The sequence below is a fragment of the Haematobia irritans genome, chromosome 1 (assembly GCF_050003625.1).
Source record: "Haematobia irritans isolate KBUSLIRL chromosome 1, ASM5000362v1, whole genome shotgun sequence".
In the NCBI taxonomy this organism is placed as follows: domain Eukaryota; kingdom Metazoa; phylum Arthropoda; class Insecta; order Diptera; family Muscidae; genus Haematobia; species Haematobia irritans.
In genome coordinates this window covers 10,437,270-10,464,828 of record NC_134397.1, presented here as the reverse complement: position 1 = coordinate 10,464,828, position 27,559 = coordinate 10,437,270, and the positions used below count along the sequence as shown (strand labels likewise).

At 33.9% G+C, this 27,559-nt stretch overlaps 1 protein-coding gene across 1 annotated transcript in view; it reads right to left on the bottom strand.

The window, feature by feature from the left end:
• Positions 1-27,559, bottom strand: part of plh (pasang lhamu) — an 83,614-nt gene that overhangs the window by 7,206 nt on the left and 48,849 nt on the right. The window contains exons 2-3 of the mRNA XM_075289184.1: positions 16,641-16,898; positions 15,984-16,191 (exon numbers count right to left, since the gene is read on the bottom strand). Coding sequence (XP_075145299.1) covers positions 15,984-16,191; positions 16,641-16,804 — 372 coding nt within the window. The 5' untranslated portion in view covers positions 16,805-16,898. The remainder of the gene's footprint in view (positions 1-15,983; positions 16,192-16,640; positions 16,899-27,559) is intronic.

Here is a 27,559-nt window from a genome sequence, read left to right as displayed (position 1 = left end):
TTGGTCACTATAAAAAGTCGATTGGACTCGATTTTCAAAAAAATGCATACGTCGATTTAGCAGATTACAAAGACTCGACTTCACGATTGTTTTTGACAAGTCGATTAATCGAAAATTCGATTTTGTATCTATAACCTAATTTAACCCTAACCAAACGTCGATTAGTCGAAAAGTCGATTTTAGTCGATTTATCACTATGTTATAAAAAGTCGATTGGCCGATTTCGAGCAAAAGAAAGGTTTTACTCGATTTAAAAATAAAACTAGTCGCTCTTACAGAAAGTCGAAGTGTGTATCCCCAATTAAATGTCGATTAGTCGGTTTTAAACAAAAGTAAAATTTGAATTTGTCGATTTTAGTCACTATAAAAAATTCAGTTGGCCGTTTTTACTATCATCAAAAGTCGATTTCGCAGTTAACAAAATCTGGGCTTCAAAACTCATCTTATTACAAAAAATCGATAAGCCAAAATTTCGATTTTCGAATTAGTTGGTCAATATAAATAATCGATTTTTAAAAACTTTTTAACAAAAACTCGATTTTTGACTTTTGTTTATCGAAATTGAGATTGACTAATCGATTGTGGTCACTAAAAAGTGATTTTTGAAATATTCATAAATCGATTTTGAACACCAGTTTTTTACAAAAAGTCGATTAGTCGAAAATTCGATTTTCGTATTTCGAACCCTTAATTAGTTGTCGACTGAAACTAACCTTAACAATTATAAAAGGTCGATTGGTTGATTTCGAACATCAAAAGTCGATTTTGCTCGATTAAAACAAAATAGGGTGCAAGTCGATTTTGCAGATTTCAAAATCACATCTTCGAATTCACTTTTTTTTATAAAATAGACAAAATGTCGAACTATGTATGCCTAATTAAATGTCGATTAGTAAATTTTGGTCTATTTAGAAAGTCGATTTGTATAAATATTTTTTACAAGAAGTCGAATTTTGACTTTTGTGTATATCGAATTAGAGGTTGATTAGTCGATTGCTGTCACTAAAAGTTGATTTTCAAAATATTCACAAATCGATTTTGACCACGATTTTTTTTAACAAAAAGTCGATTAGCCAGAAATCCGATTTTCGAGTTATGTATCCATAATTATCCTCTTATCCTTAACAACAAGGTAAAAACCTTAACAACAAGTTTGATTTTTGACGTTTGTATCCCTAATAAGATTATTTGATTGTGGTCACAATAAAAAGTCGATTGGTAGTATATTGTCTCTAACATATTGTATTGTATCTAGTATATTGTCTCTAACAACCATGACAAAATTGGTCCATATCGGTCCATAATTATATATAGCCCCCATATAAATCGATCCCCAGATTTGTCCTCCGGAGCCTCTTGGAGGAGAAAATTCATCCGATCCGGTTGAAATTTGGAACGTGGTTTTAGAATGTGGTCTCCAACAAACACGCAAGAATTGGTCCATATCGGTCCATAATTATATATAGCCCCATATAAACCGTTCCCCAGATGTGATCTCCGGAGCCTCTTAGAGGAGCAAAATTCATCCGATCCGGTTGAAATTTGCAACGTGGTGTTAGTATAGGGCCGCTAATAACCATGCCAAAATTGGTCCATATCGGTCTATAGTTATATATAGGCGATCCCCAATCACACAAAAATTGGTCCTTATCGGTTCATTATCATGGTTGCCACTCGAGCCAAAAATAATCTACCAAAATTTTATTTTTGTAGAAAACATTGTCAAAATGTTATTTCTATAGAAAATTTTGTCAAAATTTTATTTCTATAGAACATTTTGTCAAAATTTTATTTCTATAGAAAATTTTGTCAAAATTTTATTTCTATAGAAACTTCCGAAACAGCTGTACATCCAACCATCTTGCAGTCTATAGGGCTTTGCCCAAATAAATTTGACAAGCATACTTTTCCTCTGTTGGTTAAGCTACACTTGTAGTTTAGTCAATGCATGGCTTTAAGCTGAGATCAAAAAAACAACAAGAAACTTTAAACTTAATTATATACGTATTTAATCGGCCTTTTTTAGTTTAATATATACCACGTATGGACTATGTGGTATATATTACGGTGTTAGGAAGTTTTAAGATACCTTGCCATCGGCAAGTGTTACCGCAACCCAAGTAATTCGATTGTGGATGACAGTCTTCAGTAGAAGTTTCTACGCAATCCATGGTGGAGGGTACATAAGCTTCGGCCTGGCCGAACTTACGGCCGTACACCCTCAAAAAAAATCGCTTCTTTAACATATGTTCCAAACATATTTTGCAGGAAGCACATATATTATTGCATACTGCCGAAACATTAATATGTTTGTTTTATGTGAACATATTATATGTTTGGAAGCATTTTGAGCCAAAAATATTATATGCTTGGAAGAATTTTTCCCAAACACGATTGTGCTCATTCCCTAACATACTCGTAATTTTCACTTCCACGAAATTTTTTAGTTATTGGCACCTTTTTCTGTAATACAAATAATGTTGAAGAGATTATTCACTTTTATAAATTTTTTAAATTTTACCTTTCGCCTGCACGGAGAATCGAACCGAGGACCATACACTTTGTAAGCCAACACACTATCCACTGGGCTACGTAGCTGTTATAGTCACCAGTAGATAATTATCGTTTTAAGTTACATTTATATAGCATAGTTTGCAGCGCCCACGAGCCCATGCAAACATAACATTATTTAACAGAAACATACATTTGTTTGCCACGTGGAGCAGTGGTTAGCATGTCTGCCTTGCATACAAAGGGTCGTGGGTTCAATCCCTGCTCCGACCGAACATTTTTTTTTTTTTTTTTTAAATTAAAACATTTATATTTATACTATATTAATTTTTTTTGAATGAAACTTCGAAATGTGTGTTTTTAAAGATTTATAGTCAGTAACAGTGCTTGATATAAACGAAATTGACTGATTTTTGGATAAAATATTATTTTTTATTGCAAAAATAACAACTTAAAAAAAAAAACTGTTTTTGTACAAAACTTTAAAATTTGGAAGGAAATCAAAAACTAACAAAAGAAGAACGTGGAGTCGAGTATAAACATACATACATAATTTTATAATATAAACATAAATTTATTTAGGAGTGAACATTTTTTTACTAGCATTTAACACCATCGCTCTAAAATTCCTTTTATTTTTCTTTAATAATTCATTTTAAAGAAAATAAACTTTTTAAATTGTTTTAGCTGTAAAACTCGAACTTAATGCCCGCTTTAATATTTTTGGGTGTCCGTCAACTCCTCGTGGACTACTTTTTAATAAAGAGGGACTAAAGTTTGTTTTTTACATTTTACTGTGTAATTTTTCACTATTTCCTCCTTATTTCATTTTACTGTCCCAACTCTAAAAAGAGTATAGTGCCCTTTCGTTATTTTTATGAAGATCCGTGATTTATTTTAACGAAAAATTGTGCCCATAATGCCAAAATGATAAACAAAACACATGTTCACACATACATAAAATGCTGCTCTCAAGGCGAAAACATATGCAGTTTGTTTTTCAAATGTCTATTCTCTTGGTTCCGAATGTCTATTCTCTTTATTCAAATTAAATAATATTTAGACTTAAGCATATCAAATTTTTAGCCTTATCATAAAACAGTTTTCCGAAACAACATACAAGCGGTTTCACAGAAATTGTTCTTTTTTCATTCTCTCGCTTTGTTGTGTTGATATCTTTCGTCAACCCTCCCGGTTTCCACCTCTATTTCTTTCTCTATACTCTCTTTTTGTCGCTCTCTGAATAAAATATCACAACATATATATGTTTACTCGAAATTTGTTAATTTATATATGTTTACTTTCACACATATTATTTTTATGAAACATTCATGCCCCAAACATAATATATTCTAACATATTAACATAGATGTCCCAAACATTTAGTGTTAGTTTAGGAACATTACATATTCGCACTTAAGTATATTGTGGTTTAAAATCGTGCCCGAAACACATTTTGTTTATATCGGAACATATGAAAAACATATTTTTCTAACAGTGTATATACTTGTTAAAAATTAGTTTAGGCAAAAAATTCGAACTTTGATTTTTCTATCTTTAATTAAATGATGATATGTCGATTTTATTCATTATAAAAATTCGATTGGCTGATTTGAACCATCTTCAAACCTCGATTTTATTCGATTTAAAAAAAAAAACGTAAGTCGATTTTGCAAATTAGAAAAATGTAATTTCAACTCTGGAGAGACGATTTGCTTTTGTATTCATACTTGTAGGTAGAGTAGTCGAGTTTGGCTAATATCGAAAGTCGATTTCTTAAAACTTTGTTTTTAACAAAAAGTCAATTAATCGATTTTTGACTTTTGTATCCCTAATTAAGTTGGATTTTTGATGATTAACATAAAAAGACGATTTACAAAAATGTCAAAAATGCAATAAGCGAATATTCAACTTTTTAGTCAAAAATTGGATTTGCGACTTTTTTTTTATAGTTTTAGCTCAACATATTATTCGCTCCCATATGCGACATTTTATAGAGAATCTAACAGGTTGGCTGATAAGTCCCCGGTATTATACATAGATGGCGTCGCTAGTATTAAATGCATATTATTTTTATATAGTACCAACCTTTAAATGATTCGTGTCAAAATTTGACGTCTGTAAGTCAATTAGTTTGTGAGATAGAGTGGCTTTTGTGAAGCAACTTTTATTATTGTGAAAAAAAATGGAAAAAAAGGAATTTCGTGTTTTGATAAAATACTGTTTTCTGAAGGGAAAAAATACGGTGGAAGCAAACACTTGGCTTGATAATGAGTTTCCGGACTCTGCGCGAGGGAAATCAACAATAATTGATTGGTATGCAAAATTCAAGCGTGGTGAAATGAGCACGGAGGACGGTGAACGCAGTGGACGCCCGAAAGAGATGGTTACCGACGAAAACATCAAAAAAATCCACAAAATGATTTTGAATGACCGTAAAATGAAGTTGATCGAGATAGCAGAGGCCTTAAAGATATCAAAGGAACGTGTTGGTCATATCATTCATCAATATCAATAATGGATATGCGGAAGCTCTGTGCAAAATGGGTGCCGCGCGAGCTCACATTTGACCAAAAACAACAACGTGTTGATGATCCTGAGCTGTGTTTGCAGCTGTTCCGTCGATATGTGACAATGGATGAAACATGGCTCCATCACTACACTCCTGAGTCCAATCGACAGTCAGCTGAGTGGACAGCGACCGGTGAACCGTCTCCGAAGCGTGGAAAGACTCAAAAGTCCGCTGGCAAAGTAATGGCCTCTGTTTTTTGGGATGCGCATGGAATCTTGAGAAGGGAAAAACCATCAACAGTGACTATTATATGGCGTTATTGGAGCGTTTGAAGGTCGAAATCGCGGCAAAACGGCCATATATGAAGAAGAAAATAGTGTTATTCCACCAAGACAACGCACCGTGCCACAAGTCATTGAGAACGATGGCAAAAATTCATGAATTGGGCTTCGAATTGCTTCCCCACCCACGGTATTCTCCAGATCTGGCCCCAGCGACTTTTTCCTGTTCTCAGACCTCAAAAGGATGCTCGCAGGGAAAAAATTTGGCTGCAATGAAGAGGTGATCGCCGAAACTGAGGCCTATTTTGAGGCAAAGCCGAAGGAGTACTACCAAAATGGTATCTTGAAGGGACAAAACAAGTAAGGAAAGTCTAAAGTCGGGCGGGGCCGACTATATTATACCCTGCACCACTTTGTAGATCTAAATTTTCGATACCATATCACATCCGTCAAATGTGTTGGGGCTATATATAAAGGTTTGTCCCAAATACATACATTTAAATATCACTCGATCTGGACAGAATTTGATAGACTTCTACAAAATCTATAGACTCGAAATTTAAGTCGGCTAATGCGCTAGGGTGGAACACAATGTTAGTAAAAAAATATGGGAAACATTTAAATCTGGAGCAATTTTAAGAAAACTTCGCAAAAGTTTATTTATGATTTATCGCTCGATATATATGCATTAGAAGTTTAGGAAAATTAAAGTCATTTTTACAACTTTTCGACAAAGCAGTGGCGATTTTACAAGGAAAATGTTGGTATTTTGACCATTTTTGTCGAAATCAGAAAAACATATATATGGGTGCTATATCTAAATCTGAACCGATTTCAACCAAATTTGGCACGCATAGCTACAATGCTAATTCTACTCCCTGTGTAAAATTTCAACTAAATCGGAGTTAAAAATTGGCCTCTGTGGTCATATGAGTGTAAATCGGGCGAAAGCTATATATGGGAGATATATCTAAATCTGAACCGATTTGGCTGATATTTTGCAAGTTTTGTGAGACTCATAAAATATTCGGATGTACGGAATTTGAGGAAGATTGGTTGATATACACACCAATTATGACCAGATCGGTGAAAAATATATATGGCAGCTATATCTAAATCTGAACCGATTTTTTCCAAAATGAATAGGGATCGTCTTTGAGCCGAAACAGGACCCTCTACCAAATTTTAGGACAATCGGACTAAAACTGCGAGCTGTACTTTGCACACAAAAATACATCAACAGACAGACAGACAGACAGACAGACGGACATCGCTAAATCGACTCAGAATTTAATTCTAAGACGATCGGTATACTAAACGATGGGTCTCAGACTTTTCCTTCTTGGCGTTACATACAAATGCACAAACTTATTATACCCTGTACCACAGTAGTGGTGAAGGGTATAAAAAAATGTGTTTTTCTTTGTTAGACCGGGGACTTATCAGCCAACCTGTTAAGATCATATTCAATTTTTCATACCACTCTCTTATTTGCCATCGCCACCATCATCATCATCATCATCGGTGAATGCCTTAGTTAAGTGGATACCACTCGGGCAGGCTCAATTGTTGACTATTTGCTTTAATGACAGACTCTCTGACACACTGAATCGATGAATGACTGACTCGCGTCTGGAATATGTTTGTGCGAATGTAGCCTGCATAGATGAATTGCTAGTGGCAAATGACAAGGCAAACTGGTGATTATACAAAATTCAAAATACTCACACCGTATAATAGAAGAATGAAAAAGATGCAATTTTTATTTAATTATTATATTCTTAATGTATTTAAACATAAAAAAAAATCTTAATTAAAAATTCTTATAATAACAAATTTAACAGTTTGTAATACGAAGATTTCCTTTGTATCGCTCAGTGTGAACCCGCCTCCCTCTGGTATTTTATGTTAATATAGAACAAGTCCATTCATTCATTTTACAACATGTGACTGGCTGGTGGTTGATTGTATTTTTGTTTTTCTGTTGTTGTTGTTGTTGCCCTGCTATTGCTTCTGCTGGTGATGTTTGCAATGATAATATTGTTGTCGCTGATATCCATGTTATTGTCCTCGATGCCCTTGTCCATCTACAGACATACAACAACAATCGTTGTCGTAGATGATGTTGTAGTGATGGCCGCAATAACAATGCTTTTGGGGATACACGAGCGAGCACTTCACTTTAGCAAAGCGATGGATGTATTACATCCAACTATGGGGCTTTGCATAGATCATAACGAATGGGGGGCTTTTAGGAGTCGTAATGATTATTATTTAATTATTCGTTTTGGTTTTAATACCATAGTTATCAGACATATCAATGTTAATTAAACTATATTTACAATTCATTAGAAAACATATGCTCATATACTGAAAATATTGTAAATATCTCCTGAGGAGAGGGCAAAAAATTTCAGCAATGGAAATATTCCTAGCACAATTGGAACAATATCCTTTTGTTTTTATTTGTCGAAGTGGTATAGTTTCCAGTTACTTCAAGCGATGCAAATGGCGAAAATCGTCTTTGTGTAATCTTCATATTCGACTTTTGATGTTGGCCAAAATTTGACCAATAAAGGGTTTTACGGTCAAAATTTGGTCAAGGGAAAACGCGTGTAAATCGGTGAAATCGTTTATTTAAAAAATCAAATTAAATTTCTTTTTCAAGTTCAATTAGTATAAAATTCAGGAAAAATGTTCAGTTAGGCTTTCGCTTTTCCAAATCCGAATTGCCGGGCCTCACGCTTGACACCTGCCATCAGATTTTGTACAGCCACCTTGTCCACCTTCTTCGCCGCAGAAAGCCAGTTTGCCTTGAACTGCTACTCGTCCTTAGCAGTTTTTTTGGTCTTCTTTAGGTTCCGCTTGACAATAGCCCAGTATTTCTCAATTGGGCGGAGCTCTGGCGTGTTGGGAGGGTTCTTGTCCTTGGAAACCACCTGCACGTTGTTGGCGGCGTACCACTCCATGGCCTTTTTACCGTAATGGCAAGATGCCAAATCCGGCCAAAACAGTACGGAACAACCGTGTTTCTCCAGGAAAGGCAGCAGACGTTTATTCAAACACTCGTTCACGTAAATTTCTTGGTTGACAGTCCCGGAAGCTATGAAAATGCTGCTTTTCAAGCCACAGGTACAGATGGCTTGCCAAACCAGATATTTCTTTGCGAACATTGAAAATATCTGCTACCTTTCCCCTTCCTTTTGCCGTATAAAACTCCTGTCCCGGAAGCTGCTTGTAGTCGGCTTTGACGTAGGTTTCGTCGTCCATTACCACGCAGTCAAACTTCGTCAGCATCGTCGTGTACAGCCTCCGGGATCACGCTTTGGCCGTCGTATTTTGTTTATCATCCCGATTTGGAGTCACTACCTTCTTGTAAGTCGATAGTCCGGCTCGTTTTTTGGCTCGATGCACGGTTGTAGACGATACACCCAGCTTATTTGCGGCATCTCGGAGAGAGAGGTTAGGGTTTCGCTTGAAACTACCGGTAACTCTCTTTGTCGTCTCTGAAGAGTGAATTCCAAAATCAAAATAGGAGCAACAATCTACACCCTCAAAAAAAATCGCTTCTCTAACATATGTTCCAAACATATTTTGCAGGAAGCACATATATTATTGGATACCGCCGAAACATTAATATGTTTGTTTTATGTGACCATATTATATGTTTGGAAGCATTTTGAGTCCAAGAATAGTATATGCTTGGAAGAATAAGAAGTTCACCAATGTGGTATCACAATGGACTGAATAGTATAAGTGAGCCTGATACATCGGGCTGCCACATAACCTAACCTAACCTAAGGCTGAGGGAATTTTCTGATATTCTCTATATATTTAGGTTAGGTTAGGTTAGGTGGCAGCCCGATGTATCAGGCTCACTTATACTATTCAGTTCATTGTGATACCACATTGGTGAACTTCTCTCTTATCACTGAGTGCTGCCCGATTCCATGTTAAGCTCTACGACAAGGGACCTCCCTTTTATAGCCGAGTCCGAACGGTGTTCCACATTGCAGTGAAACCACTTGGAGAAGCTTTGAAACCTTCAGAAATGTCACCAGTATTACTGAGGTGGGATAATCCACCGCTGAAAAACTTTTTGGTGTTCGTTCGAAGCACACCCTCAAAAAAAATCGCTTCTCTAACATATGTTCCAAACATATTTTGCAGGAAGCACATATATTATTGGATACCGCCGAAACATTAATATGTTTGTTTTATGTGAGCATATTATATGTTTGGAAGCATTTTGAGTCCAAAAATAGTATATGCTTGGAATAATTCCCCAAAGAAGATTGTGTTCATTCCCTCACATATTTTTAACTTCCACGAAATTTTTGAGTTCTTCGCATCTTTTTCTGTAATACAAATATGCTGTTTTTTTCAAATGTCTATTTTCTTGGTTCCGAATGTCTATTCTCTTTATTCCGAATACTCAATCTACTATTCAAATTAAATAATATTTAGACTTAAGCATACCAAATTTTTGGCCTTATTATAAAACAGTTTTCCGAAACAACATACATTCACAGAAATTGCTCTCATTTCATTCTCTCGCTGTGTTATGTTGATATTTTTTATTCAACCCTCCCGGTTTCCATATCTATTTCTTTCTCTATACTAACTCTCTCTCTGTCGCTCTCTGAATAAAGTATCACAACATATATATGTTTACTCGAAATTTTTAAATTTATATATGTTTACATTCACACATATTATTTTTATGAAACATTCATGCCCCAAACATAATATATTCTAACATATTAACATATGTGTCCCAAACATTTTGTGTTAGTTTAGGAACATTACATGTTTGCACTTCAATATATTGTGTTTAAAAATTGTGCCCGAAACACATTTTGTTTATATCGGAACATATGAAAAACATATTTTTCTAACAGTGTACACACACACCTTCAAAATGAGGGGTGTTCAGGTTTTTTAAATGCAAAATTGAAAGAAATACGTAAAGTTTATATTGACCAAATTTTGACGGTAACACCCTTTATTTTAATTCCTTATCACATATACACCCTCACAAAAAATCGCTTCTGTAACATATACTCCCAAACATATTTTGCTTCAAGCATATACATTTTTGGGTATTGCCCAAACATTTATATGTTTGATCTCTACCAATATATAATATGTTTGAAAGCATATTGGTCTAAACAATATATGTTTGGGTAGTCTAAGTTCCAAACATTTTGTATTTTTGCATCCGAATTCAAAAATGTTTGGAAGCATTTTGCACCCAAAAATATTATATGCTTAAAAAAATTCTCCCAAACAATATTGTGCTCAAAATTTTATTTATTTATTTATATATTTACAATCATAATGAATTATGAAAATAAACAGGTAATATAGGTGCTAACAACATAGGTTTTCGACCTGAATGCTCAAAATTTTGTTTCTGACCAATTGTATATTCCCCGACATCTTTCTCACTTCCACGATATTTTTTAGTTCTTAGCACCTTTTTCTGTAATACAAACATTGTAGAAGAAATTATTCAATTGTATGATTTTTTATTTTATTTTAATTTTACCTTTTGCCGGACGGGGATTCGAACAGCGGACCACACAGCTTGTAAGGATCAAAGAAGTAGCTGATCAATTGCCCAAGGAAAAATAAAATGTTAATTTTGTAATAACAAGCAACAACCACCAACTTAATTCAATATCGCTCCCTGTTAAATAGCGCTCCAAGCTACTAAACACATATATGTTTATAGGCTATTTCTAAATTAATATATGTTTGCATTCAAGCATATTATATTTACAAACATTTTATGTCCCAAACATAATATGTTCTAACATATTAACATATATGTCCCAAACATGTTATGCTAGTTTATGAGCATTATATGCTTGCACTCAAAAATATTGTGTTTAAAAATTTGTGTTCCAAACATATAATGTTTATAGCCAAACATATGAAAAACAGTCTTTTTCAACCGTGTATACAGACATATTTAATGCGAATATAAAAGTGTAAATTTAAATGGTTTATTGGCAGCTGTAACCTTGTAAAAATTTGGAAACGAGAGTAGATATTTCCAAATCTTGAAATAACGGAAAAGGTCAAATTTTCCAAAACTAGAAAAAAGTGAAAAGTTGATTTGTCCAAATTTGCACAAAATCGAAAAAAAAGAAATTTTCCTAATTTTTAAAACTTCGAATTTTTGAAATGTTGAAAAACTCAACTTTTTCAAATTTTGTAAAAGAAAGGTTAAAATTAGCTAAAAATTCGATTTTCCAAATTTAAACAAAAAAAAATCGAGAAGCTTTATTTTTTAAATTTCGAAAAAAAGATAAAAACTCAAAAAATCGACATGACAGCATTTTGAAGAACTCGAAAATCAAGTTTTTCAAATTTTCAAAAGTTGAATTTTCCAAAATTTCAAAATGCCGCAAAATCGAAAAGTGGGAAAATTAGAATTTTAAATATTTTCAGAACATCGAAATGTCGACTTGTCCAAAAGTCGATTTTTCCAAATTTTCAAAATGTCGAAAAATTGAAAAGTGGGATTTAAAAATTTTCAGAAAGTCGAAATGTCGACTTCTTCAAATTTTAAAAAAGAGAACAACTTTAAAAGCTGACTTGTCCAAATTTTCAAAATTTAAAAACGTGTGAAAAGTTTTAAAATTTTCGAAAAGTCGACTTCTTAAAATCTTGAAAAAAAAAACCGAAAACTCGGAAAGTCGACTTTTCCCAATTTGCAAAAAAAAAAAATCATATTTCCAAAATTTTTAAAAGTCAAAATCTTGGGAAGTTGTGTTTTTAAAATTTTCAGAATGTCACAATGTCGATTTTTCTAATTTTGAAAAAAAAAAAATTAAAAAAGCGAAATGTTACCTTCTTTAATTTCCATAAACTTGAAAAATCGAAAAGTCGATTTTTCCAAATTTTCAAATAGTGGAAAATCTACTTTTTAAAATGTCGAAAAGTCGAATTCTCCAAAATGTCAACTCGAAAACTACAAGGTCAATTTTGCCAAATTTTCAATTTGTCGAAAATTCCATAAAAATCGACTTTTCACAACGTGTAAATGTTAATTTTTTGTCAAATTTAGAAAAATAAGAAAAATTGGAATGCAACTAGTCGAGATTTTAATAGATTTTTCCAAATTTTTAACACGTCGAATTATTCAAATTTTAAAAATGACGAAAACTTGAAAAGTAGATTTTTCTAAAAAGGGGCGATTTGGCCAATTTTTCAAATAAAAAAGATCAGCTTGTCCATGTTTTCGAAAGGTAGGGAACTCGAAAACAAAAATTTTCCCAATTTGATAAATCTGGAAAACTCGATACTTTCAATATTTTTCAAAACGTCGAAATGTCTATTTTTTTCAAGCTTTCAAAAAGACGAAAATTCAAAAAAATCAACTTGTCTAAATTTTTAATGTGCCAAAAAACTCGAAAAATCACTTTTTTCCAAATTTTGAAAAAAAAAAATAATTTTCCAAATTTTAAAAAGTCGAGAACTCATTTCAGTTTCTTGAAAATGTCGAAATGTCTTCATTTGCAAATGTTGAAAAAGGCGAAAATTTTAAAAATTAAATTTATCCAAATTTTGAAAAAGTCGATTTTTGCACATCGAATTATTCAAAATTTGGAAAAGTCGAAAATTCGAATTTCCACAAAGTTGAATACTCCAAATTTTCAAATAGAAAATATGAAAAGTCGGCTTGTCCAAGTTTTCAAAATGTTGAAAATTCGAGAAGCGCGAATGTCCACTTTTCAAATTAAAAAAAAAAAAAAAAACAAGTATATACAGCCGTAAGTTCGGCCAGGCCGTAGCTTATGTACCCTCCACCATGGATTGCGTAGAAACTTCTTCTAAACACTGTCATCCACAATCGATTTACTTGGGTTGCGTCATATACCATATACTAACACCATGTTCCAAATTTCAACCGGATCGGGTGAAATTTGCGTCTCTTAGAGGCTCCGCAAGCCAAATCTGGGGATCGGTTTATATGGGGGCTATATATAACTATTAACCGATGTAAACCAATTTTTGCATGGTTGTTAGAGACCATATACCAACATCATGTACCAAATTTCAGCCGGATCGGATGAAATTTGCTTCTCTTTGAGGTTCCGCAAGTCAAATCTGGGGATCGGTTTATATGGGGGCTATATATAATTATGGACCGATGTGGACCAATTTTTGCATGGTTGTTAGAGATCATATACGAAAACCATCTATCAAATTTCAGCCGGATCGGATGAAATTTGCTTTTCTTAGAGGCTTCGCAAGCCAAATCTGGGGATCGGTTTATATGGGGCTATATATAATTATCGACGGATGTGGACCAATTTTTGCATGGTCGTTAGAGACCATATGCCAACACCATGTACCAAATTTCAGCCGGGTCGGAAGAAATTTGCTTCTCTTTGAGGCTCCGCAAGCTAAATCTGGGGATCGGTTTATATGGGGGCTATATATATAAATGGACCCATGTGGACCAATTTTTGCATGGTTGTTAAGGACAATATGAAAACACCATGTACCGAATTTCAGCCGGATCGGATGAAATTTGCTTCTTTTTGAGGCTCCGCAAGCCAAATCTGGGGTCCGTTTATATGGGGGCTATACGTAAAAGTGGGCTATACGTAAAAGTGGCCCATTTTCAATACCATATGAGCTACATCAATAACAACTACTTGTGCCAAGTTTCAAGTCGATTAATTGTTTCGTTCGGATGTTTGCGTGATTTCAACAGACGGACGGACGGACATGCTTAGATCGACTCAGAATTTCACCACGACCCAGAATATATATACTTTATGGGGTCTGAGAACAATATTTCGATGTGTTACAAACGGAATGACAAAGTTAATATACCCCCATCCTATGGTGGAGGGTATAAAAATTGGAAATTAGAAATTAAACGTATCCATATTTTCAAAAAATGTATTTTTCTAAATATTGGAACATGTCGAATTCTTCAAAATTTGAGAAAAACGAAAAGTCTAAAATTCGATTTTTCTAAATGTTCAAAATGTCGAATATTCCACATTTTCAAATAGAATAGTCGACTTGTCCTGGTTTCAAAAAGTCGATTTCAAAATCATAAACTCAAAAATCTGAAAAGTCGACTTTACAAAAGGCCGCAATATCTACTTTTGATAAAGATGAAAACTTGGAAAGTAAACTTGTTCAAAGTTTCACAAAGTCCAATATTCCAAATGGTGAACACGTCGAATTATTAAAATTTTTTTAAAAAGATGAAAACTCGAATAGTCGATTTTTCTAAATTGTGAACACGTCGGTTTTTCCAAATTTTGTAAAAATTTAAAATCTAAATTTTTTTGTCAAAAACTTCACAAAGTCCTATATTCCAAATGGTGAACACGTCGAATTATTCAATTTTTTTTTAAAAAGATGAAAACTCGAAAAGTCGATTTTTCTAAATTGTGAACACGTCGGTTTTTCCAAATTTTGTAAAAATTTAAATTCGATTTTTTTTATTTTAAAAAGTATATATATGTCGTCTTTTCAAGTTTTGCCCAATATGATTTTTCCTAAATTGCATAGAGTCGAAAATAAAATTTGAGTTTTCCTTCGAAGGACAATAACTCACATTTTTCATTCTGATTCAAATATCTAACCTCTTCCCAAAATTACGTTATGATAATGGAGTGCCCCATCATAAAAGGACCATAAGTGGCAATGCGTGTATAGACCACATATTTGGAAATGAAATGTAATGAATGCAAGTAGTATGATGTTCAAGTACTACTACCCATTCTCTCTTCGCAGAATGAGATGAAAAAAACAACAACAACGCTTTTTTTTTAGCAATTCTTGTTGGTGTTGCATGGCTTCATGTTTTTAATGTTCGTGATGGGGTTTCATTCAAATGTTTTGAATATGTCGAACATTGAATATATGTTCAAAAGATGTTTCTTCAATTCTCTTGAATCGAGAAATGATTTGAAAATGTTCAAATTACAATGATACTTGAACTCTTAAAAAAAACAACAACAACAACTAAACCAATAACAACAATAGCAACACATATTTTCAGCGTAATAATAACATAACAAGTAATTGGATGGAGAACGTGATTGTTGTCTTCACTCTATAACTGCTTGCTCTGTGGTTCTTTTAATTTTCAAGTACTCTAACACACACACACACACATACACTGTGGTATGACATCAATTTAAGGTTGCACTTAATTATCTGAGGGAGAGAAGACTTTGATGTGTTGTCATTAAATCAAGTATGGTGTTTTTTTGTGCGGGGAGAGAGAGAGATATAGGCAAAGGGAATTTTATGATCACACACACAAGTGAAGAAAATGTGGGAGTTAATGCCTTGAGAACTTCTATGTAAAAATTCGCATTGAAGGTAGTCCATATAGAGTGGAATGAAATATCTATGACCTAGATTTCTTTGAAAATTATGAGAAGAATGTTTAGTGCTACATTTAGCCAAGACGAGGCTCAAATACACTTTAGGATATATTGGCCGGGATTTTATGACACCACATTTTATTTCAGGCTTATTTAGACAATTTAGTATAAATTGTGATATCACACCAACTTAAATTCCCGGCAAAAAATAAATGGAAGTTGTTCCAAAAACTTTTCATTGTAAGATCCTCTCAAAAGTATTTTTTTGTTAGCTTCACATCTAATAGATATACCACAATTACTTACCTCATTTCTGGAATCATATGATGATCTTCCCTCCATTCGACTCATGGCATAAAGAAATGTGCTGATGGCTATTGGATCATAGGCCACCAGTTCTGTCAATGCTTTGCACATTGATGATTTAATGTCTGTCCGAGGCCACATAACAGATGCCACACGCATCCACATGTATAGAGCGGGACCGTTAAAGAAGAAACCGAATAAACAGAATCTGCGAAAAGATGACAATCATACATGGCCTTATTTGTGGAAGGATATGAGTTAATAGAATGACGTGTGGGGGAAATGACGTGTGGTGGAAATTCAACAAAATGGGCTAAGCTCTACATCCACGCGGAAAATAATGACCCAGCAGTTAATGATTGTTTGCTCATCGTCAATGGATGAGATGGGAGTTGCTTGGATATTTGTCTGTCCATCTTTGCTATTTGCTAACATTTGTTGTCTGTTTCCGGCCACAAAGTTTGCAAATGGTTCTTCTCCTGCTGCTCCTCCTCCTCCTCCTCATAAACCACATGGATAATTAAGGTGTTAATTGTTGTTGATCTTTGTGGTGGTGGAATGTATGAATGGTAAAATGTTGTCAGATGTTTGTGAAGACATCCGCTGAAATGGGGAATGGGGTGAAGTTTGGCCTCAATTTTGAGGGGTTTTACTTACTTAAGGCATTTATTCCAATCATATGTACGGAATGTCTTTTTCTCGACGAGTGTTTGTTCGGCCAGCGAACCACATGGAAACAGCACACCATAGGAGACCATACCACGAATTATTTTATATCGATTACTAAATTCGGATACTGAACGAAATACACGGGTTAACATGCTTATACGCTTTGGTTTATCCTACTGAGGTGGAGCAAAAGAGCAGGTACAAGATGTGTTTATCGACGATTCTTTCAAATAGCGATGATTTGAACTATAAAGAAGAAGAAGAAGAAAAATACAATTTTAGCAACAAAGGCGAAATTTTTTAAATCTTAGAACTACGTTAGTGAGAAATAAAATAAATTAAAAAAAAAAATAAAATAAAATAAATATTAAAAAAACAAAATAAATTTTGATAAAATAAAATAAATTGCATATAATTTGGGTAGCCATCAAAAAGCCGATTTTCAGAATTCTACTTCGATTTTCAACAGTTGCCTTTCCGACTTTATCAGAATTTGCAAAAGAAGATTATTCAGGAACACCCGACAAAATAATCGCTTTTTCCAATATTTCAACATTTGGGAAATTCCATTTAGAGTGATCGGTGAAAACCGGTGGAACGGTTTTTCATTTTGCACCTATTGTCGGTTTTGTCTAAAATCCCATTTTCAGTGGACCGTTAGAACCGTTGTTTTTAATATCATAAAAACCGGTTTTCGGTTTTTTATTTTCAATGTAAACTGCAATAAGAAAACATCTCGAATGTATTTTCTGCACACTTCCAACATAGTATACGTCCATGTCAAATAAAATACTTTGGTTTTCTAAAAAAAAATCCTAGAGAATATTTATGAAATATTAGCAAATCGTGCTTGTTCAATTAGGAGCGTATATTTTTTCAACAAAATCAATGATATTTCTTACGTTATTATTATTTGACTTAATTTGGTGTACCTTTCTGTAGAAAATGAGCTCTGATTGTGAATATATTGAAAAACAACAAAATGATTTTTCGAAAGTCAAATGAAGTATGTACAAGAAAATTTTAGTTGTCGAGACTCTTCAACACCGTCTTTAATATAACATTTCCGAAACATTCACAAAAAGGTAAGGGAAACCAAAACATAAAGAAAAAATCCAACATTTTAATGTTTATTGCGGTAACAATACAACCAAGGAATTTAATTTTTACATTAAAACAGTATTTTTTCCTTCATTTATATTAAATTAAGCATTTTTGCTACTTTTGGGAAAAACCGTTTGGGCCGGTTATGCCGGCTATTTAATTTGTATAACACCGCCCACCGGTTTTAAAAAATGGTTCGTTTTTTTAGAACCGAGAAAACCCGACTTTCAAAAAACCGGTTTTTTGATCACTCTAATTCTATTATATTCGACTTTCCGATTTGTTCTAAATTTGGAAAAATGGGTTTTTAGGAACAGCCGTTAAAAAAGGCGATTTTTCAAAATTTTCAAAGTTTCGAAAATTCTATTTCGTTTGTTACGATAGTCGACTTTCTGACTTTTTCCACATTCGAAAAAATTCGGTTGGTCGACTTTAAAAAAATAAAAAAAAACCCTAAACTGTAAACTTTCGACTTTACGATCATTGTAAAGACGACTTTTGACTTTCATCTTTTTGGTGTATTTTAGTGTAAAAGGGGCTAAATTACATTCAACTTTCAATACAAAAAACTTTTCTCGACTTTTCAGTGCGATTAATCGAACTTGGTCACTAAAACATTTCGATTGGTCCGATTTTGACCAATATCTAAAGTCAATTTGACAAAAAGCACTTTTTCATGGAAGATGAGAAATCACTGTGAAACCTCTCAAACTTGGACACTCTGAAAACCGGACACCTCCCAAACGTGGACAGTTGTCTCGGGCCGTTTTATACTAACACATTAAAATTAACCTCTTGTGGACACTTCTCAAGCGTGGACAAAATGTAGGCGACCGTGACTGTCTACCTTTCAGAGGTTTCACTGTATATGGAAAAAAGAAATGAGTGACGACGAAGTCGACGGTCACCCCCCCCCCCCTCACACAAAAAAAAAAACAATGATTTGCGTTAAGTGTGCCTGGGCCATGGGGCACTGGAAAACGACACAAAAGCAAGAGAACTAAGCAAGACAAATTTATACCGTAAAATTCAGCATATGCTGCAAAGCCTCTTGAATAGTTTCAAATAAGTTTTCTTTTTATTTTGCCCATTTTTGTTGTCTTAACGTGTGTATTACTAAAAGCTTCCTTATTAAATTAAGCCCGCCTAAAGGCGTGCTTGGGCATTAGAGGGATAAGGATTCGGCTGAAAACTTCCCATAGACAAGACTGAGCCATCTTGCCTGGCCCCATTGTGCCGAAGTCGTCCAAGAAACACTCCACATGCCGTAAAGGAATAGGATCACCTCAAACATGTTTCAAGGGCATATTTTTTCAAGGGGAACATTGAACATTTTTGTCGAAAAAATATTGTTTTCTGGCCAAACAAACATCTCTGCCGAGGCAAATAGGGGCTATTATCTTCAATAGCGAAGAGGATCCCTTAATATATATCTCAAAAATATCTTCGATACGACACCGGCCACAGTATGGACTGCAAACGGCATCGACCATAGTCAAGAGTTGGGAGGAGGTCGTAAAAAGTAATGGAGTAATTTTTTGCCATTATTAAATATAATAATAGTAACTTATTATTATTTTTATTATTTTTTTTTTTCAATATTTTTTTAACAAAACGAACTTATCACATAACTAAGTTGAAGTCCAATCAATTTTCAAAAAAGTCGAAAAATCGCATTTGGATTAAAAGGGGAATATGATGTTAATATTTTTAGGATAGCTCTATAGGCGATATAATTAATTTTAAAAAATATTTTAAGAGGGATACTTATACAGAAATATAGGGTAAATGTAAATGTGTAAATATCCGATTCAACCGCAGCTCAAAAAATCGATATGCAACATTTTCCCATTTTTTGATAAAGTCGAAAATTCTAAAAATCGACATCTTAAAATTTTCAACAGTCTACTTTCACTTCTACTAAAATAATTAATAATAAAATTAATACAAATTTTATTTTATATTAAATTCATTCAAATGTCTAGTTAGTTTCCCCATTTCCTTGCCAATATCATCTCAACTGAAATTTTCATCACGATTGCGATTTCTCCGAACCACTCACTTCTGCCCTTGTGAACATATTCGTAGTGGGCCTGATTGTAATTTCATGCATTTAAAAACACATTTTGAAATTTTTAGTTTAAATGCCACAAAATTTTTGTTTTGTGGCTTCCTTCGACCATCCCAAATTGCTTGGCTGGAGGCAGTGTTTTGGCAAAATACCAGAATTGGAATTAAAAGAGTCTATGGTATGGTTGGCTTTGGAAAGTGTTGAGAGTAAAAAGGGGTGTTGTTTGACTTGCACTTCCATAAAGTACTTGTGATTTCCCAAAACCCTCCAAAAACAGTCAGCATAGCACAAAGCTGCCCATGCACCAGCTTTAGTCTCATCCTATTCTTTAATTTTCATGACGGAAATTAGCCTAAGGTGGTCTTCTTTTGCTGTCGTCATCTTGCTATGACGGCAGGATGTTTATGATGATGATGATGGTGGTAGAGATGAGATGGTGTTTGGTTGTTTGTCTTGTAATTGCCTAATGGTTTGCTGGCTGGTAGATAGGATAGCTCGAACTCAGGCATTAAACAAAAAAAAAATCCCTTCCTCTTGAATTTGCAGAGGGAGTACTTCACTTAATTACTTTTCATGAATTGTAAAAGATTTAGGAATACGCTTACATTTCCATGTTACAACAATTTGGCAGCTGTTGAAATTTGAAGATAAATTTTGAAAAAAAAAACACACACACAACAACGATTATTTAGTTGAAACTACTTTGGATTTGTTATGGAATCGATTCAGGGGTTTTAAGGAAACTCTTTAAATATTCTGAAAATCCGCACAGTGTTTTAAGGCTGAGAAGTTCACCACTGTGGTATCACAATGGACTGAATAGTATAAGTGAGCCTGATACATCGGGCTGCCACATAACCTAACCTAACCTAAGGCTGAGGGAATTTTCTGATATTCTATATATTTAGGTTAGGTTAGGTTAGGTGGCAGCCCGATGTATCAGGCTCACTTAGACTCACTTAAAGGCTCTCGATTTGAGCCTTTATCAAAAGCCGATTAAACGATTTTTGGTACTATCAAACGTTGTTTAGTAGATGTTGGTCGCTATCAAAAATCGATTTTGGTTTCTACTATCAAAGTTGATTAGTCCACTTTGGCCACAGGCGAAAGTCGATTAATGAATTTTGTTTAATATCAAATCGATTACTCGATATTGGTTACTATCGAAAATCGATTTTAAGCATTATCAAAACCCGATTAGACCATTTTGGTAACTATATATTTTCGATGGGCTGATTTAAGCCCTTATCAAAAGTTGGTTAGTCGATTTAAGTCATTATCTAAAGCCGATTGTCGTCACTATCTACATCTGATAAATCGATTTTAGTCACTATTTAAAGTCAATTGGTCGTTTTTAGCCATTCAAAAGCCAAGTCGTCCATTTTGGTCACAGCAAAATTAATCGATTTCTACAATCCAAAGCTACTTAGTCGATTTTAGTCACTGTAAAAAGACGATTAATTCATTTATTTACTCTTAATACTCGATTTTAGTCACTGTGTAAAGTCAATTGGTCGATTTTGGCCGACGATCACTATCAACTATCAAACGTCGTTAAGTAGATGTTGGTCGCTATCAAAAATCGATTTGGTCACTACTGCCAAATTAGGAGATTTTGGTCACTATCAAAGTCGATAAGTCCACTTTGGCCACAGTCGAAAGTCGATTAATAAATTTTATTTAATATCAAATCGATTACTCGATATTGGTTAATATCGAAAATCGATTTTAAGCATTATCAAAACCCGATTAGTCCATTTTGGTAACTATTTTGGTCACTATATAAATTCAATGGGCTGATTTAATTTCTACCATTATCGATTAACCGATTTTGGTCACAATAGAAATACGATTAGTCGATTTTGGTCATTTAGAAAGTTAGTTACTTTATGTTGACCATCATCGTCACCAAAATTCATCTTTAGTCACTATTTGAAGGCGATTTTAGTCGTTATTAAAATTAGAATTGTCATTTTTGCTCACAATCAAAAGTCGATTAGGTGATTATGGCAAACATCAAAAGTCGATTAGACGATAGACAAAACTCATTTAGGTGATTTTGAACTTTATCAAAAGTCGATTACTCGATTTTGAGCACTATTAGTCGATTTTAACAATTATCAAAAGTCGACTAGTCGATTTTTGGTAACAATCTAAAGTCGATGTTATTCATAAAAATTTCGATTACTATCTAAAGTCGATTATAACCCTTGCCGATTATAGCCCTTTTCAAAAGTCGATTTTACCCATTATAAAAAGTCGGCTTTGGTAAATTTTGGTAAATATCTAAAGTCAATTAGTCGATTTTGTTCACTGTTTAAAAACGAATTCTATTTAATTCTGTTTCTAATTAATCGATTTAGATCATAGCTCTAATCAAAAATCGATTTTACCCATTATCAAAAGTCCGCTTTGGAAAATATCTAAAGTCCATTAGTCGATTTTGTTCACTGTTTAAAATCGATTTCTATTTAGTTCTGTTTCTAATTAATCGATTTAGATCACTATCAAAAGTCGATTAGTCGATTTGGGTCATTTGAAAAGTAAATTATTGTATTTTGGGCACTGTCCAAAACCACTAATCGATTTTAGTCACTATCGAAAGTCACTATCAATTTTGGTCATAATCAAAAGTCGATTAGACGATTTTGGTAAACTATTAAAAGACTATTGCTCGATTTTGGTCCTTCCATTTTTAACATTATCAACAATCGATATACAGTGAAACCCCCAAAGTGGGACACTCTGAAAACTGGACACCTCCCAAACATGGACAGTTGTCGGGGGACTTTTGCTATATTAACACATTCGAATTAACCTCTCATACCTGGACATCTCTCAAAGGTGGACAAAATTTAGGCGACAGTGGATGTACACCTTTCAGAGGTTTCACTGTACGTAACTACCAAAGTCGAGTTTAGTCACTAACAAAAACTCGATTAGTCCTTTTTCGTTGCTATTAAAATTTGATTAGACTCTTTTTACTTACCACTTCACTATCAAAAATCGATTTTGGTCACTATTAAAAGTTTTTTAGTCCATTTTTGTCACTAAAGTAAAAAAACTCTATTAGTAAAATATGTAACTATCCAAAATCGATAAGTCGATTACGACTACGATAGTATCTCGTAGCTGTATTTCTTTGCGCGATAGATACACAAGTAAGAACTTGATAACATTTCATTTCAGCTACCCTATATTATTACAATTAGATAAAAAATCTTTTTTATTTTTTTTTATTATATTTAAAAATATTTTTTTTATCTTCGGCTTTTAATAATTACATCAATAAAATTAAATTAATTTTTAATACTATATTAAATTTTATCAAGCACTTTAAGCCAACTCTACACAGAAAAAAATATCACCAAAATATTTCCAATTAAAAAGTTAATTGAAGTTGAAACTTTTTTTAATTAATAAATTAATTGATACAATTAACTTTTTAATCATGATAGAAACATTAAGTTAATTAAGTCAATGATTGAAAATTTTAAAAATTTTAATTAAAAAATTAATTGATACAATTAACTTTTTAATCAAATTCGGAAGACTAATTCAGTTAAAAAAGTGCTGATTTTTTTAATTAAAAATGTATTTCAAACAATCATTTGTTAATCCAAATAAAAACTCTAAGCCAATTCAGAAAGTAATTAAAAATAGTTACCTTTTTTAAAATAAATTAATTGAGTTTTGCAATCAACATCAATTAAATTTTTAACTGAATCAATTAAAAAATTAATTGAAATTTGCTAAAAAATCAATTAATTTTTTAATCAAGAATTTTTTCTATGCCCAATTAAAACTGTGATTGATACTATCATTTTCGTGATTGAAGACATTTCAATTAAAAAATTAATTGGATCAATTAATTTGGTGATTGAATCAGAAAATTTTTTTTTGTGTGTACCCACTATGCAGCTTACATTTTACAGCTTGTGTATTGTTAGTTTGTTTGTAGTGTGATATGAATTTCTAAAGATTTGTTGTATTTTTGTCTTTTACTCTAATCCACCTTTTGTGTAGGTTGAGATATGTCAATATCCGTATTAGAGAAATAGAGAGGAGAGGGAAAGAGACTAAACCCAAAACCCATCAAATCATTGTCACACTCATGAATTTCGTCATTCAAGCATTCATCCTTCGACACAGTCAATACTTAGGCAATGTTTGCCATGTAAAGTGTACAGAAAGAGGACAAGTAGAATTGGAATTGCTGACATGTAGACAAAACCATTACGATGAGTAGACAGACATAAATGTTTCCAACTACATGTTTGGCATATTTAAAAAGGTCTAAAAAAAAAAGAAATCATTTTAAGAAGATTTCATTTTCATGCTTATTAAGCAACCTGGCAAACACAATCGACATCTGCCCATTTAGATATGAAATAAGGGAGTCAAAAAGAGCGAATGAGAGGGAGAGTGAGTAAGAGTGTGTGAGAAACTCAGAGTGATGTTTATTAGTCGAATTTCATTTATTTCATATGAATTTAGCATATTAAAATATTTTTCATATTCCCAATTACTCTGGGTCCTTTGATATCTTTCATTTATATAGCAAACATAATGAGATTTCAATATCTGTTCATTTAAAATTTTTGTTTAATTTCTTCATTTCCTAAGATTGTCTTCCTGCTTTCACAGCATCTGATGTTTATTAAATGGAATTTGAAATTGTTCCATGAATAAATATTCGTTCGTTGGTTTGTTTTTTTTTTCCTCATAAATTTTTAATTGAGATTTGAGTTGGTGAACGTGCAGAGACTATGAATGGGGCGAAATGTTTCGAAGAGAGAGAGAGGATATCCAAATCTGAAATTTATGGCATTATTTAACTTAAATTTGAATCTAAATGGAATTTTAATGAGACCAAATTAATTCTAAGTGAAATGATAAATAACTATGCAAATATTATTGGAAGACCAATACATTTTACCATTTTCCACATTGGGTAGTGTGTGTGTAAAGATGATTTGTTTAAAAACTCGAGACTTGGCAATGGAAATTCTTATGATATATAGAGAAATTAGGCTCAATTTGCACACACAAATAAATAAAATACTTTGTAAATGAGTTTAGATTTTTTAAAATTATTTTCTTTTATATTAAAAATTCAAAATAATCAATTTTTTTTTGGGAAATTCGAATTATAAATCAGTCCATTGTGATACCACATTTAACTAAAAGTACCTATTACATATGGGCACTTCTAGTTTTAACCACTGAACCTATTATTTTCTATTATTTTCTTTTGTTGAACCAACCAGATTGTTCCAAAAACATTAACAGACTGCTTAAGTTAACGTTTTCCAGGTCCGCCAGTAATCTAAAGCTATATGCCCCTAAAATGTGCTTACGCCTTACACAAAATGCAGGACACTCACACAAGAGGTGTTTAATTGATTCCTTTTCCTCCGCATCATGACAGCTCATACAATAGTCATTCTACTTCGCACCAATAGTTTTTGCAAATTCGCCTATCAGGCAGCGACCCGTTATAGCAGATATCAGAAGTGATATCTAACGTCTTGATAACGTCTAGCATATCTCGCGTGCGGTTCAATTTTATATGGGGCCATATTTGCTTGGTGTCGTTACAACCCTTGCAATTCTCCCATCGAACATTTGCCATCATGACAGCCTTCTCACGCAGTAAGAGCTTGCAGGTAGCCAAAGACATACCAACAGTTCCCCTAGAATATGTAAGGTAGTTCCTAGCCTTCCTAACTCATCTGCTTCGCAGTTCCCCGGTATGTTCCCATGGCCAGGTGAATATTGTGCTGTTCAGCCATCTCGTTGAGAGATTTGCGGCAGTCGATGACCGTTTTCGAGTAAAGGAACACAGAGACCAATGATTTTATTGCAGGTTGACTGTCTGATATGCTGGTATGCTGCCTGGCTGAATCTTATGCTCTAGAAGCTGAAGATCAAACCTTATATTCCCGGGTGATTGTTGCCTATGCAAAATATAGTGATTTGGTGGCTAATGCTACAGCAACCCAGAAAATACTGTTTTCACAACAGGTAATTGTGTATACGCACATGGATGATTTTAGTCTCCGCATAAAGGTGATCTAGGGGGAGACATATTCTCGCAGCTCTGAGGGCGGGCAGCTTTGCGACAGGTCTCTATGTTATTCCACGGCGTGTCACAGGTCTGATGCATCCACAATGATACCGCATAGTGTAGTCAACAAGGTTTCTTTGTCCACACCTCAAGAGCTGCTGACAAGCGACTTGAGGAATTTTTTCTACCACAGACCTATCATAATTGCAGTGGCCTTGAAAAGGTTGTTGACAATCTTTGGGTAATTTATAGTCGGAATTATTTCGCCATCGACTCTGACATTCAAGTGATCTAGCAGTGAAGTAACTGTTAAGATCACGAAGGTAGACTTTTAATCGATCGAATGTGTTATAAATAATGGGCCCCGATGCCATGATTGTATAATCATCCGATTGTACAATCTCGACGCCGTCAGGAGAAAGTGGAATAGAGGAAAGGTAAAACTGAACTGTGCCGGAGATTTCTCCTAACCTTGGGGTACTCCCTGTTTCTTGGCTTCTTATCCCTAAATTCCACATACGACTGGCGCCCGCACAGATGGGATGAATTTAGCTAAGGTCGTAGTTCACTCCAAGCTGAATTTCGTGAAAGCCTTCCAAAATCAGGCCAAAGCCTTCGGTACAAGAGAAAGCCATTGATGCAGAGCACCACCTGAGATTGCAAGATTGTCATGTGACTATCGTGAGATTGAGACAACTTTAGGCATTAGTGGAACAAGCATACATGCATGAACATTTTGACATTTGTTAATCACTCAAAAAAAAAAAAAGACTCGTGTGGATTGATCGAAAGAACTGCTCCAAGAATTCGATCGCGGTGCTTCGAAACACATCTATGACATCGTTACAGGTGATGAATCATGGATTTACGCCTTCGAGCCCGAAGTAACAGCAGTACAATCGTATGGGTGTTTCAAGATGAGCCAAATACAACAAAAGTTGTTCGCCCGCGATGCACTTTCAAGCAAATGATCTTTTATTTTTCGGAAAAAAACTGGACATGCGCAATCCACTAGCACTATAACAATGCAGAAGAGTCAATTTTGAGGTGGTTCCCAACCATTTCTTTGTCAGTTGTCTTCCAAGAAATTATGAAAACCAACCGCCGAAGACGGATCACTCTTTACCACGACAATGCGAGCTCTCAAACAATTGGATTTTTGGGCACTCAAAACATCGGCACCGAACGACTTCTTTTTATTCTTGTACACGAAAAACTAAAATAGGAGGCCAACGTTTTGCGACACCTGTAGAAGCGGTTGATGCTTTCAGAAAGCATGTTTGGTGATACTTCAGTAAGAGTGGAAAAAGTTCTTCGACAATTGGTTCAAACGATGATTAATAGATTTCTCTAATCCCGATATATAAAAGGCAACCTTCATATTATATGGGTTCTGAGACCAATATTTCAACGGAAGAACAAAGTTATTATACCTCCCAACTTATGGTGGAGGATATAAACATTGTATCTCCACATTTAGATAATAGAATCCTGACAATATCTACAATCCCTCAATGAAGCTTTGTATTTTTAAGTACCAATCAAATCTTTTCTTTTTATCACAGAAATGTTACTGCTACACCACCCATTAATTTCTATAACTGATTGTTGCGTGTTGGGAACTCAATTAATGGACTGCTGTTAAAATGTGAAATGTGTCTA